This window comes from Paramisgurnus dabryanus, chromosome 5 (genome assembly GCF_030506205.2).
Source record: "Paramisgurnus dabryanus chromosome 5, PD_genome_1.1, whole genome shotgun sequence".
Lineage (NCBI taxonomy): Eukaryota > Metazoa > Chordata > Actinopteri > Cypriniformes > Cobitidae > Paramisgurnus > Paramisgurnus dabryanus.
Genome location: NC_133341.1, coordinates 4,098,594 through 4,111,324, shown reverse-complemented (window position 1 = coordinate 4,111,324; position 12,731 = coordinate 4,098,594). Strand labels below are relative to the sequence as shown.

Sequence of the window (12,731 nt, the reverse complement as noted above, 5' to 3'; positions counted from 1 at the left end):
GTTGTCTCTAACAAATACCTTTGGTTTGTACATGTGATAGAATAACCCTGTACTCCTGTCGTTCTTCTGGTGTGGTATACTCCAGCAACTTTAAGATTATGGTATTATTTAGCACACCCTAAAAACCACAGAGCATTAAACCATAAAATAATGGTTAACAGATTTCACAGTATACCAAAACACTGGCAAATAGGTATAAAAGACTAAAGATTAAATTTAAATGTTGCTGATTTTCTTTATTACCTCAGAGAAGAAAAGAGTTCCTGAAGTGTCTACAAATGTCATTAAGACTTGAGGGCCTTCAATCCTCCACTCCACTGTGACATTTCCAATAGCAGGCGCTGTTCTCTCCACCAACAGTGATAAACTCTCACCTGTTTATTACAGTAAACATGTTATTTTAGTTGTGTTATTGCATAAAAGGTGATCATAAGTAGGTGTTAGGGCTCAAAATAGCCAGAATTTTAAACTAATTGATCCTCATGCTAATGTATGTTACACTCTTTGGTGATTATCCCTCAATTGGTCCTTGGGGTCTATATGACCCCAAACGACATTTCATTGGTAAAAAAAAAGGTTCCCTTCATCTCAGAGATGTAAAACTTTGTGACTTTTCCTAAATAATCTAGCTTTACATACACAAAAAACTGGGCTTGATTCAGTTGTTCTAAAGGTATGTACATTTTTTTTAATCAATCTGTCCCTTGGGGTCAATATGACCCCAATTGAAAGTGAATGGGAAATGCAAAAAAATTTACTTTTTTTCCATTTGTCAAAAAATAAATATCAATAAATCCAGCACAAATCTGAAAATTTTGACACAGAAATGAAGGCCTGGAACTTGTGCACAAATGCAATGCAAAAAACATATGCTCACACAAACACACACAAATACACAAACACACAAAGGTATGACTGCCACAGAGAGCATTTGCGTGGAATATGGCAAATAATAACACATAAAGGGGTGTGACCTTATGCACGCACATGTACACTCACAAACACGCACGCACACAGAAACACACACATACACATAAACACACACACAACACGCTCTTTCTCTCTCCTTCTCATGGACACTCTCTCACGCACACTCTCTCTCTCTCTCACACACACACACACACACACACACACACACACACACACACACACACACACACACACACACACACACACGTGCACACACACTTGCACTCAGTCAAATTTCTGTGGCATTTTGTAAAAACAGACATTTCAAAATGCATCAAAACTATAAAAAAAGACTATTTGAAATGATATTTATTTTTAATATCCTTTCTAATGTTTATATAAACATAAATTTACAAAATATATCACAAAAGTAATGATTTGAGCAGTTGTCCATATCCAGGAAAATGAATGGGTCTCTATGGGAATCTGACGGTCGAAATGATTTAATTCCTACACTGTAATTCTTTTATGTTTTTTTTCTAAAAACCAATGCCTGAATTCCACACCTCACCTATACCTATATCAATATCTAAAAACAATTTAAATCAAATTTAGATCATAATTTATGTGAATTTTCATAAAAATTTGATATTTTTCAGGCAGGCCAATGGTGTAGTTGAGGATTTTAGTGGTAAACAGGTAAAAAGTACTTCAAATCTCTCAAAAGACAGCTTTATTGTATAGATCAGAAGTAAACAAAAAAATGATATATTATTTGTATTATTGAAAATGTATATTTTTCTTACAATTATGCTTTCAATTTTGGGGTCATATAGTCCCCAAGGGCCAGAAGTGTAAACAGAAAACAAGGAGCGTTTGAGGGTTATGTTGAATTTTATATGAAGGTAATTTAGCGCCTAAAAGATTTGCATGCGCAGGATAAAATTTGTAAGAATGTACTTGACATTGCAAACGTAAAATTAATTTGCATGTGCAAAAACAGTTTTGTAAAGGTGTAAATCAAGTTGCAAGCATAAGAAAACAAGTTTTGCAACATTCTACTGTTAATCGTAAGTGTAATTCATGTCTTGTAAAACCGAAATTTCATATTTATGCAAATAAGTATGAACTGTATGCCTCTGACCTCAGTTTTTCCGCGCTTACACTTTTGGCACGGTTTTTGCGCTGAAATACTGCCAAAAGCAAGTCTGCAAACAGTGGTGTGCAATGAAAAACACACGTTCATGAACTGCAAATATGAATTAATCACGCAGAATCTGTCTCTGTGTGTAAAATAAACCAGTTGTAAATGACTTGTTGCATACAAAGGGAAAACTGTTTCCTGAAATAGCCTGACATATACTGGTCCCTCTGCCAGGGGCGTTGCTAGACATAAAGCTCTACTGGGGCACAGGCCCCCCATTTTTTTTTTTTTTTACTTTTTCTTGAAAGCCTGCGGTGTGCAAGATACAATTTCCTTTGCTTAACCCACTATTCCAACATTGCAACAAGTACTGGGAAAGACAAACATTTATTTAAAAATATTTAAGTATCATCTTCATATATACATATATACAACATAATTAACATTTATAGACTATTGACAGAGGTTTTCCTGAAATTTTCCCTCTAATGTTTAAGCCCATCTAAAAAATAAACGTAACGTGATTAAAACGCTATAAGAAACATTGCACTACAGGGAAACATAGGGGAATCAGACTTCGACAGAACAACGGATCCATAAAAATCACGGTTTAATCCTAAAACACTTCACAACCCTACTGCGAAGCAGTCACTTTCTGCAACCAATTTGGCTCCGCCAACAAAAAACGTCATCTCTGTTTGCAAACATGAAATTGGTCTATAGTATACCGCCGTCGAAGACACAATTTGAAGATAAACGTAAGTGTTTATGGTTGCAATAAAAGCCCTCAACCGGACAGACTGGAGTGATGAAATCATCTGAAAATCTTTTAATAATTTGAATAGAAAATAATTAGAGAAGATATCCGGTGTTCTGTCGAAGTCTGTTCCCTCTATGTGTTTCTTATAGCGTTTTTATCACGTTACGTTTATAATTTATTTAGAAAGATTAAAGATTTGAAATAGTTCATAATTTAAATAATATTACCATTTGTTAAAGTTTTCGTATTTTTTTCTTTTTCTATTACTTCTTTTTACTTTATATCTTAGCATATGTCTTCTTCCTGTTTGTTCTATGATGTTTACTAAAAATATATAAACATAGCACACACACAAACACACGATGTAAAGTGTTAATAATATACAGTTAATAATATAATAAACAGGCCTATACAAATTAATTTGTATGTAAACATAATAGTTTTAGATCAAACACGTAGGCTAAAATTAAAACTCTACGGCCACTCTATGGCCTTAGTAAAGCAATGAACCAGGGGGATTGAAATCTAAGTGGGTAAAAATAGGTGGATATTCAAAGGAACTTTGAAGTGCCACACCTCCTATGTGCAGCAGGTGGTGCTATGATTGTAATTGATTGTTGTTAAATTGATGTGTTGAGGCCAGGACCCTTGTCAAACGTATGATGTCTGTGACAGGTCGGACATTGCATGCATGAGTTACAACAGCTTTCTCATGGCGAAACATCAAACTTTGCCAGGCCACCACGGACACGCCGCTTTAACAAAATGTCAAGATCTTCACAATTTATCATTGTGAAGTCCTTAAGTTCAGACTGACCAAATATGATGATGATCTGAATAAATTTCTATGAGCAGTAAATCATAGTGTAAAACATGTAATTTCCTGCTTCCAGCAGGTGGCGCTATAACTTTTACTGAATATTTCCATGTTGATGTGTTCAGGCCTGGACACTTATCAAACTTGTGAAGCGTGGGTCAGATAGGACATTTTAAACCCGAATTAGAACAACTTCCTGTTTCATTGAGAAACACAGAAATTTCGCAAGCTGCCATGGACACACCCTCCATTGAAATGTCAAGAAGCCCTTTAGATGACACAAACCAAATATGATGATTATCTGATTAAATTTCTAGGAGGAGATCGTTAAAATACGAAGGCCAGAAATGGCAAAATTTGCACTCAAATTACAGAGAGAATTCAAAATGGCTGACTTCCTGTGGGGTTTAGAGCTTTGCTCCAAGATACTTTTTTGAAGGTCTTGGGTTGATACATGATCCTACCGCATTTCGTATTTGTACGATTAACGTAGCGGGGGGGCTGCTCTATTGAATTTTTGTAGGTGGCGTTATAGTGCCATTTTAACACCTCAAGCTCTGAAGCCTATATTACATGATCAGTTTTACCACCTCTGACATGTGTGCAAAGTTTCATGACTTTTCGAGCTTGTTTAGGCTGTCAAAAATGGGATTCATGTAGCGATACTTTCAAGGTCGTTGCTATTTATCATCACACAAGGTCTTGAGATTAGACTGATGAAATGTGATGTTGATATGGTAAAATATCTAAGAGCAGTAAGTCACAGCGTTAAACATGGCATTTCCTGCTGCCTCTAGGTGGCGCTATGACTGTTACTGAATTATGCAATGTTGATGTGTTCAGGCCAGGACCCTTATCAAACGTGTGAAGTCAGGGGCAGATCGGACAATGTATGCCTGAATTAAAACAGCTTCCTGTTTCATGGCGAAACATCACACTTTGCCAGGCCGCCACGGACACACCCTTCAACAAAAAGTCAAGATCTTCGCAATTTATCATCGCAAAGGGCTTAAGATCAGTCTGACATGATATGATGATGATTTGATTAAATCTCTAAGAGCAGTAAATCCCAGCGTAAAACATGGCATTTCCTGCTACCTCTAGGTGGTGCTATGACTGAAGCTGAATATTGGCATTGAAATGTGTTCAGGCCAAGACCCTTATCAAACATGTGAAGCGTGGGGCAGATTGGACATTGTATGCCTGAGTTAGAACAACTTCCTGTTTCATGGCGAAAACACAGAAATTTGTCAGACTGCCACGGACACACCCTCCAACAAAAAGTCAAAAGCTCCGCAATTTAACATCGCAAAGGCCTTTAGATGATACTGACCAAATATGATGATGATCGAATTAAATCTCTAGGAGGAGTTTGTTAATGTACGATGCTTGGAAATGTCAAAAAATAACAGAGAAAATTCAAAATGGCTGACTTCCTGTGGGGTTTAGAGCTTAGTTCCAAGATACTTTTTTGTAGGTCTTTGGGTGATAGATGATCCTACCAAATTTCGTATCTGTACGTTTTTCGTAGCGGGGGGGGGCTGTTCTCTTGAAATTTTGCAGGTGGCGCTATCGAGTCATTTCTACACGCCCACTTCTGACGCCTATACCACATGTAAATTTTCACCACTTCTGACGCGTGTGCAAAATTTCATGAGTTTTTGAGCATGTTTAGGCCTTCAAAAATGCGATTCATTTCGGAAAATAATAATAAATATAGCTGCAAGCAGCAATGGCGGGCCCTCGCACGTTTTTTTACCGCTACACGGTGCGTCCGAGAAAACGATGCGCGGTGGGCAAGGGCATCGAGTGTGTAAATATCAGTGGACTATTTCATGTTGTTACTGACCCATTTAGGTACAGTAGGTAAAAGAAACCCCATATTTTAGACAAACGGGGGCGCTAGTGAGCCACTAAATAGACACGCCTTTATCTGACGTTTTTGTCAACACTTAACAGCCGAAAACTCTGATGTGTGTGCCAAATTTAAAGTTCAACTAAGCACGCCAAGAGCCTTAAACATGCCTGAAATTAAAGTAAAGTTTGACGCGTTGCCATGGGAACAGCGTTCGATATGTCAAAAATTCCTTTGCAATTTAGCATCTGCGTCTCGGCATCATGTTGACCACTTCTGGTGTCAATCGCATGAATCCCATAAGAGGAGTATTTAAAGGTTCACAGCATGTAACTGTCAGCCTAAAAAAATATGCTGGAAAATGAGAGCAAAGTTTGACAAGTTGCCATGGGAATAGCGTTTGAGATATCAAAAATCCCTTCGCAATTTATCATCTACAATCTCTCGGCTTCATGTTGACCACTTTTGGTGTCAATTGCATGATTTTTCTAGAAGGAGTATTTAAAGGTTCACAGCATGTAACTGTCAGCATTAAATATGCTGGAAAATGAAAGTAAAGTTTGACAGGTTGCCATGGGAACAGCGTTTGAGATATCAAAAATCCCTTTGCAATTTATCATCTACAATGTCTTGGCATCATGTTGACCACTTCTCGTGCCAATCGCATGAAAATCTTAGAAGGAGTATTTAAAAGAACATCGCATGGAACTGTCAAAAAAATCCAGCTTTGTGACTGAAACACTTCCTGGCGCCTGGTGGTGGCGCTATACCCGGGAGTCACAATAGGCACATCAATGCGATCGGAATCTTCAGACGAACAAAAACCCTGCATGGCATCACAATAAGACATTTTTTGCCTTAGATATTAGACACTTCCTGTTTCTCTGAATTCGCCATAAATTTGTCGCCTCGCCATGGCAACACCGTTCGAGATATCAAAAATCCCTTCGCAATTTTGCAAGTCCAATGTCTCGACATCATGTTCACCAGGTTTGGTGTCAATCGCATGCATCCTCTAGGAGGAGTATTTAAAAGTTCAACACATGCATTTTTTAAACAATCCAAAATAGCCGACTTCCTGTTGGGCGGGCTTAAATGTTAGAGGGTGAAAGTTGTTCGGGTCGATGAGATCTATATGCGTACCAACTCTCGTACATGTGCGTAAATTTTTGCCCGATCTGTGCCCCAATGTTTGTTTTTGCATTACAGAGGGCGCTACACAGCTCCCTTGCCACGCTTGAGTTCCATCCTTTGCCGGGTCCTAATGGCCGACGACTCTGACATCTCTGCCAATTTTCAAGAGTTTTTGAGTATGTTAAGGCCCCCAAATTGCACCGAAGCGTAAAAAAAAAAATAATAATAATAATAAATCCGAGCAAAAACAATAGGGCTTCGCACCTTTCGGTGCAGGCCATTCTGGCCTGCTCCTCGGTGCTCGGGCCATAATTAAAGCTGCAAGCAGCGATGGAAGGGCCCTCGCACGCATGTGGACCGCTACCCTATGGCATTAGTAAAGCAGTGAACCAGGGGGATATGAATTAAAGTGGGTAAATATAGGTGGATATTTAAAGGAAAATTGATGTGCCACAATGCCTGTGTGCAGTAGGTGGCGCTATGACTGTACCTGATTATTGTTATATTGACGTGTTTAGTCCGGGACCCTTAACAAACATGTGAAGTCTGGAGCAGATCGAACAATGTATGCCTGAATTACAACAGGTTCCTGTTTCATGTCAAAACATCACACTTTGCCAGGCCGCCATGGACACGCCCTTCAACGAAAAATCAAGATCTTCGCAATTTATCACCGCAAAGGGCTTAACATCAGTCTGACCAAATATGATGATGACTTGATTAAATCTCCAAGAACAGTAAATCACAGCGTGAAACATGGTATTTCCTGCTACCACTAGGTGGTGCTATGACTGAAGCTGAATATAGGCATTGAAATGTGTTCAGGCCAAGACTCTTATCAAACATGTGAAGTGTGTGGCAGATTGGACATTGTATGCCTTAGTTATAACAACTTCCTGTTTCATGGAGAAAATGCTGAACTTTGTCAGGCCGCCACGGACACACCCTCCAACGAAAAGTCAAAAGCTCGGCAATTTAACATCGCAAAGGCCTTTGGGTGAGACTGACCAAATATGATGATGATCTGATAAAATCTCTAGGAGGAGTTTGTTAAAGTACGAAGGCTGAAAATGACAAAATTTGCACAGAAATCATGAAGAAGATTTTTTTAATTCAGAACTATATCTTTGGTGAACATGGTATTCAGATTCAAATGTGTTTTGCAAGTATGTATGTCTCATGCTTGTAAGCTTAAGACTAGCAGTCTTAAAGACTGCAATGTATGCAGGGTTTAAAATATGGTAACTGAGAGCAGAGCTAAAAATGCATAGGCTGACATTTGGAAGGAATGAAGTCACAACATCTGTCAAACATAAAAACATGCTAAAAACAACTACATGGGAGGGGTTTCAACTTTTAGAGAACTGTATATTAGGTTGCATTCTGAAAAAGACTCTTTAGTTGCCTGGCCACCAACTCGGCCTTATTGTTGTATGCAATAAAGTCATCTTTTGGCAATGGAACCCTCTGCTGAAAATTATTTTTCATAATCACTACAAAAATCCACAACATTTGGCGACGAGGATGGGATTGGAAAGGAGCATGGGGGTGGATGACCGCTGTGGGCTAAGTTTGGATGAGCGGCATACACAGGACCAGGTAAGCAGTTTTTGCTTATTTACTGGTGTACTGTTGTGTTGCTCATCTGGGTTGGCTCATGGTGGAAAGACGTTCACAATGCTCTTCCAACATAAGAACTAAGATTAATACAAGTTAAAAAGGGTTCCATTTCCAAGGATTTGGATGCATGGTGTGATATTTTTATGATAAAGAAGGGATTAAACAGCCTGAGCTCAAGGTGTAATCTGTGGTTTTGCTAAGTAAGCCTTGTTTTAGCATTAACCTGGAACAGATTGTTATATTGCTAAGGGGCAATAAAAAGTTAAATTGCTGAGGGGCAATGAAATATATAATCTGTGTTTATTTAAACATAAAAGGCCTTTGACGAAGGGCCTTTGACGAATCAAATAGACTGTAACAGATTATAAAAAATGCTTATTGCAAGAGGGCTATTGATTAGATGTAATAAGCTGATACACTGTAAATGAATAATTTGTATAAAGAAAAAGTAACGTGGTTTTGGAAGCAAATCCATGTTTCAATTTGTTATTTTAAGTATTTAAGCATATGTTGATTTGTCATCAATACTGCATTTTATTTACAGTGTATGAAAAAAATAAGAAAAAATTAAATAATCTGTGTTTATTCTGTAAGAGGGGCTTGACGGATACAGGTAGACTGGAACAGATTAAAAATGCTTATGGAATAAGCGAATACACTGTAAAATAATGATAGCAAAAGGAAAAGTACTTTGGTTTTGCAAGCCATTCATGTTTTATTTTGTTATTTTAAGGTAACAAACATATATGTTAATTTGACATTAATGCTGCATATTTTACAGTGTATGGATAAAAATGATATAAAAAATAAAACATAAATAAATAGAGCATGAAACAAAAGTGTTAAAAAGCGGAAAGGGGTCTGCAAGGGCAGAATTAATTTTTATGAAAACAGCTCTTTATATATATGTTTATATAATAGAGGTCTGAATGGATAAAATATTATTCTGTGGATACCGCCCTAATGCATGATAAAAAGTTTGGGTGAGTAAAAGTGGAAAGGATCCTCAACAGTGAAAAACATGTGGTGTCATGTTTAAAGTGTGAATGACTGGGTGTATTTTATAAATAGAGTGAGTGCAGGCCTGACTGAGTGCTGTGGATGAAAGAGCTAGCAGTGAAGTGAAATACCGGTTAATATAAGTAAAATAATAATAATAATATATTATTTATATAATAAAGTAATAAGAGATTAAAATTATAGGTAAATGGTATATATAGGTTGAAAGGAGGTTTTTACATCTATATTTTATATCTTAATCCAATGAAAAAATATTTGTGTTTAATACTATTGTAAAGGGAAAAAATAGTATTACTTGACAAATAAAACAAATTGAATTGAAAGAGAAACATTAATTAAGTAAGGAACTGCTTGAAAAACATTTGCAGTGTAGAAAAAGTAATATTGGAGAGAAAATGGTTGACGTTTACTTAGCTTGAAAGTTAACTGGAATAAAAGTGTTTTTATTTGTTAATTTTCTAATGTTAAAAAGTTAAAAAATTGCTAAATATGATAGAAAAGATTGAATGGAGAAGTTACAGGTGTAGTGAAAAGTCATAGTTGTTATTCTTGTGGAAATATCTATTGGGCAGAGATCTAATAAAGAATGTGTCTAAGAAATTGTCATGAAGGGAACATTTGATGTTGCAATGTGTAAAGAAATGGATATTGTAAATAAACCTATATTAAATCAAAAGAAAGAAAAGAAGGATGGATTTGAAGAAAAAGCATTGGCATTATTAATGAATAAAGGGGAACATATATATGATAGAATGTTAAAGGAAGTTGATAATGGAACCAAAAGAAAGTTTGTTAAATGTTACTCTATATTTATCATTCATATTGTAGAAGGTTGATTTCCAGTACTCAAGGGCACTGTGGAAATTATAGGTAAAATGTAAATGAAAAGATCAGTAGTTATAGAATAGGAAAATTAAACAGGTTTGGGAGTGAATCTTACAAATGAGGAAATATCCTAAATGAAAGAAATTTAATTATTATCAGAAAGAGTATAAGAGTGTAGAGTAAAAAGCCAAGAGGCATTGTTTACACAAAGATGTGAAAAAGAAGATGAGGTAGGAAGATATAAATAATATAAATAAGAAATAAAAATAAGAAAAACATTAAAAAGAATTAATGAAGCAAAATAAGGAGAGAGTAAAGAGGGAGAGTAAAGAGGAGGTGTCATCTGATGGAGAAATGTGGATATGGGAAAAAAAGATAAAGGTTGGCTTAGGCCATTGGCCTTACAATTTCTTAATTTAATAAAGGTATTAAGGACCTTGTGAGGCTGATCACTTACCCTCAGGCATTCATGGGGCTGGGAGAAGGACTAAGTTGTGGCAATGGAGAAATGAAAGAAATCCTCCAAACCTCTGACCTGTGGACTAACGTTACATGAGGAGGGACTATTTTTGAACATATCATAGCAGTGTGTCAGCCACTGCTTGGACTCTAAAAGCACAGAGAGAAAACTTGGAGACACAGAGAATCCAGTTTTGTTCAAAGACAATCAAAAAGAGACTGAGGGAAATCCAGATGGAGACCCAGGAATGACCACACTGTTTTGAAATGCAACGTGAATAACAGTGATGACTCTTGTGTTCAGCTACTTTCAGCAATTCCTCCAAAAAGCCAGAATCCTGTACCCATCATAAATGACTTTGCAGCATCACCATCTCAGAAAGAAAACAACTTGAACTGGGAGAGACAAAGAAAACATGCTGAGGACTACAAAAAGCCTGGCCACGCCAAGAGAGACTTTCGCTATATCCATGTACCAGCTCTGTGAGTGAAGGGGGGGAGGGTGACGGCAGCCTTTCAAAGTCCAGTTTATGGTCCAGTTGTAAGATTTGTTAAGAAAACCATGACCATATCTATACTCATATCAAAATCACACTCCTGTTTACTGGTTAGGAAGATATGCATAACTTGGGTTAAGCCATTGGATTTAGTGTTCTCCAGAAGGGTACAAGTATATTAAAGTGATATTAACTGAATCAGAGCAAATGTATAATAAATAGTGATGTACAACAAACAATGAATGAATTGGAAAATGTATTGAAGCACAAATTTCTAATGCAAAGTTATCAAAGTGGGAACTTCAGTGTATTATAATATGATCATGAGAAAGATATTCAACTTAAAAAGTGGAAAAAATAAAATATAGGACAAGAAATTGACATACCATCACAGGAAGGTAAATAAGAAGTAGTTAAGAGTATGGTTGAAAATCAGTTAATAGAATAATGACTTAATGTAACTGATTTATTTCCACAGGTCTCTTGTATACTGGAAAAGATTGGGAAGAAAAGGATTTATGGGATATGATGAAAACAAAAAGCTATACAAAGCCAGGGGGATAAATCCATTATGCTTAACATTAGACTTATGTGCTAAAGTAAAAATAATTTGTAAATGCAAAGAATAAATACAGATGATAACAACATGCAAGATAAAGAAGATGTATTAATTGTTAAAAGATGTAGAGAACAAAGTACTAATTGAAGTATCCAATTAATGACATTATAAGGCTAAACAGTTGATATCCAGATCCACATTGCTAACAAATGTTTTCCCTGATGACAAATACTGTAATTGATCTTTGCTTTATATATTTAAGTATTCAAACAGAAGAAATATTTGTATGTTTTTATGAAATTAAACAATATACAATTTGGTATAGGAACAAAGAGGCTTTCAAAATAATGAGGGAATATATATTCAATGTACTGGACAAGTGGGGTTAATTTCTGCTACAATATTATCAAATTACTTGGCAATCATAAAGATTAAACTTATATAAAAATGAATGATAATTTTATTAATGGTAACAACACAGCAGATTTGGAAGCTAAAGAAGCCTCAGAATGCCATACAGAAGTAGTGCTTCTATAGTGTTAATACAAAAGCCTTACTTAGAAGATAGAAGGAAAAAAAAGAACACGCTGGATGTTAGGAATATTTTGTGGCACCTAAAGGGGGACAAAGAAAGACATTCAAGACATCTAATGTACACATTGGGGATAAATCATTCTATTGTACAGTAAAATGTTACCTTTCCAGATGGGTGGTTTTAATTTCAAATTAAAAACAGGTATCAAAGAACAAATTAAAATTAAAGATAAAAAAAATGGGTATTATTCTCCATATTTGAGAAATGGTCTCCATATCTGAATTCAATACTGGTTAAATTTCTGTTCGACAGGTAAAGTTTGTGCCAAGAGTAATGATAAAAAAATAATGATAGAAGAAGTAATCCCTAGATTTGAAATACTATTAGGAATCATTTTATATAATGGATCAGCATTCATTTAAAAAACAAAAAACAAAGTGAATACTGCAACAATAAAGAACAAAGAAAAGACTAAGATGTGTTTACCATCCTTAATCATAAAAAGTATACCATCCCTTCAACGTCAAACTCAGCAAAAAATGTGAAAGCATGAAACTGAACTGACTGGATGCTTTGTCTCTTGCAATAACGAGTGAA

General features: G+C 36.0%; 1 protein-coding gene across 1 annotated transcript in view; it reads right to left on the bottom strand.

The window, feature by feature from the left end:
- Nucleotides 1–12,731, bottom strand: part of LOC141279850 (adhesion G-protein coupled receptor V1-like) — an 89,425-nt gene that overhangs the window by 4,372 nt on the left and 72,322 nt on the right. The window contains exons 9-10 of the mRNA XM_073814790.1: nucleotides 244–374; nucleotides 19–118 (exon numbers count right to left, since the gene is read on the bottom strand). Of these exons, the coding sequence (XP_073670891.1) occupies nucleotides 19–118; nucleotides 244–374 (231 nt within the window). The remainder of the gene's footprint in view (nucleotides 1–18; nucleotides 119–243; nucleotides 375–12,731) is intronic.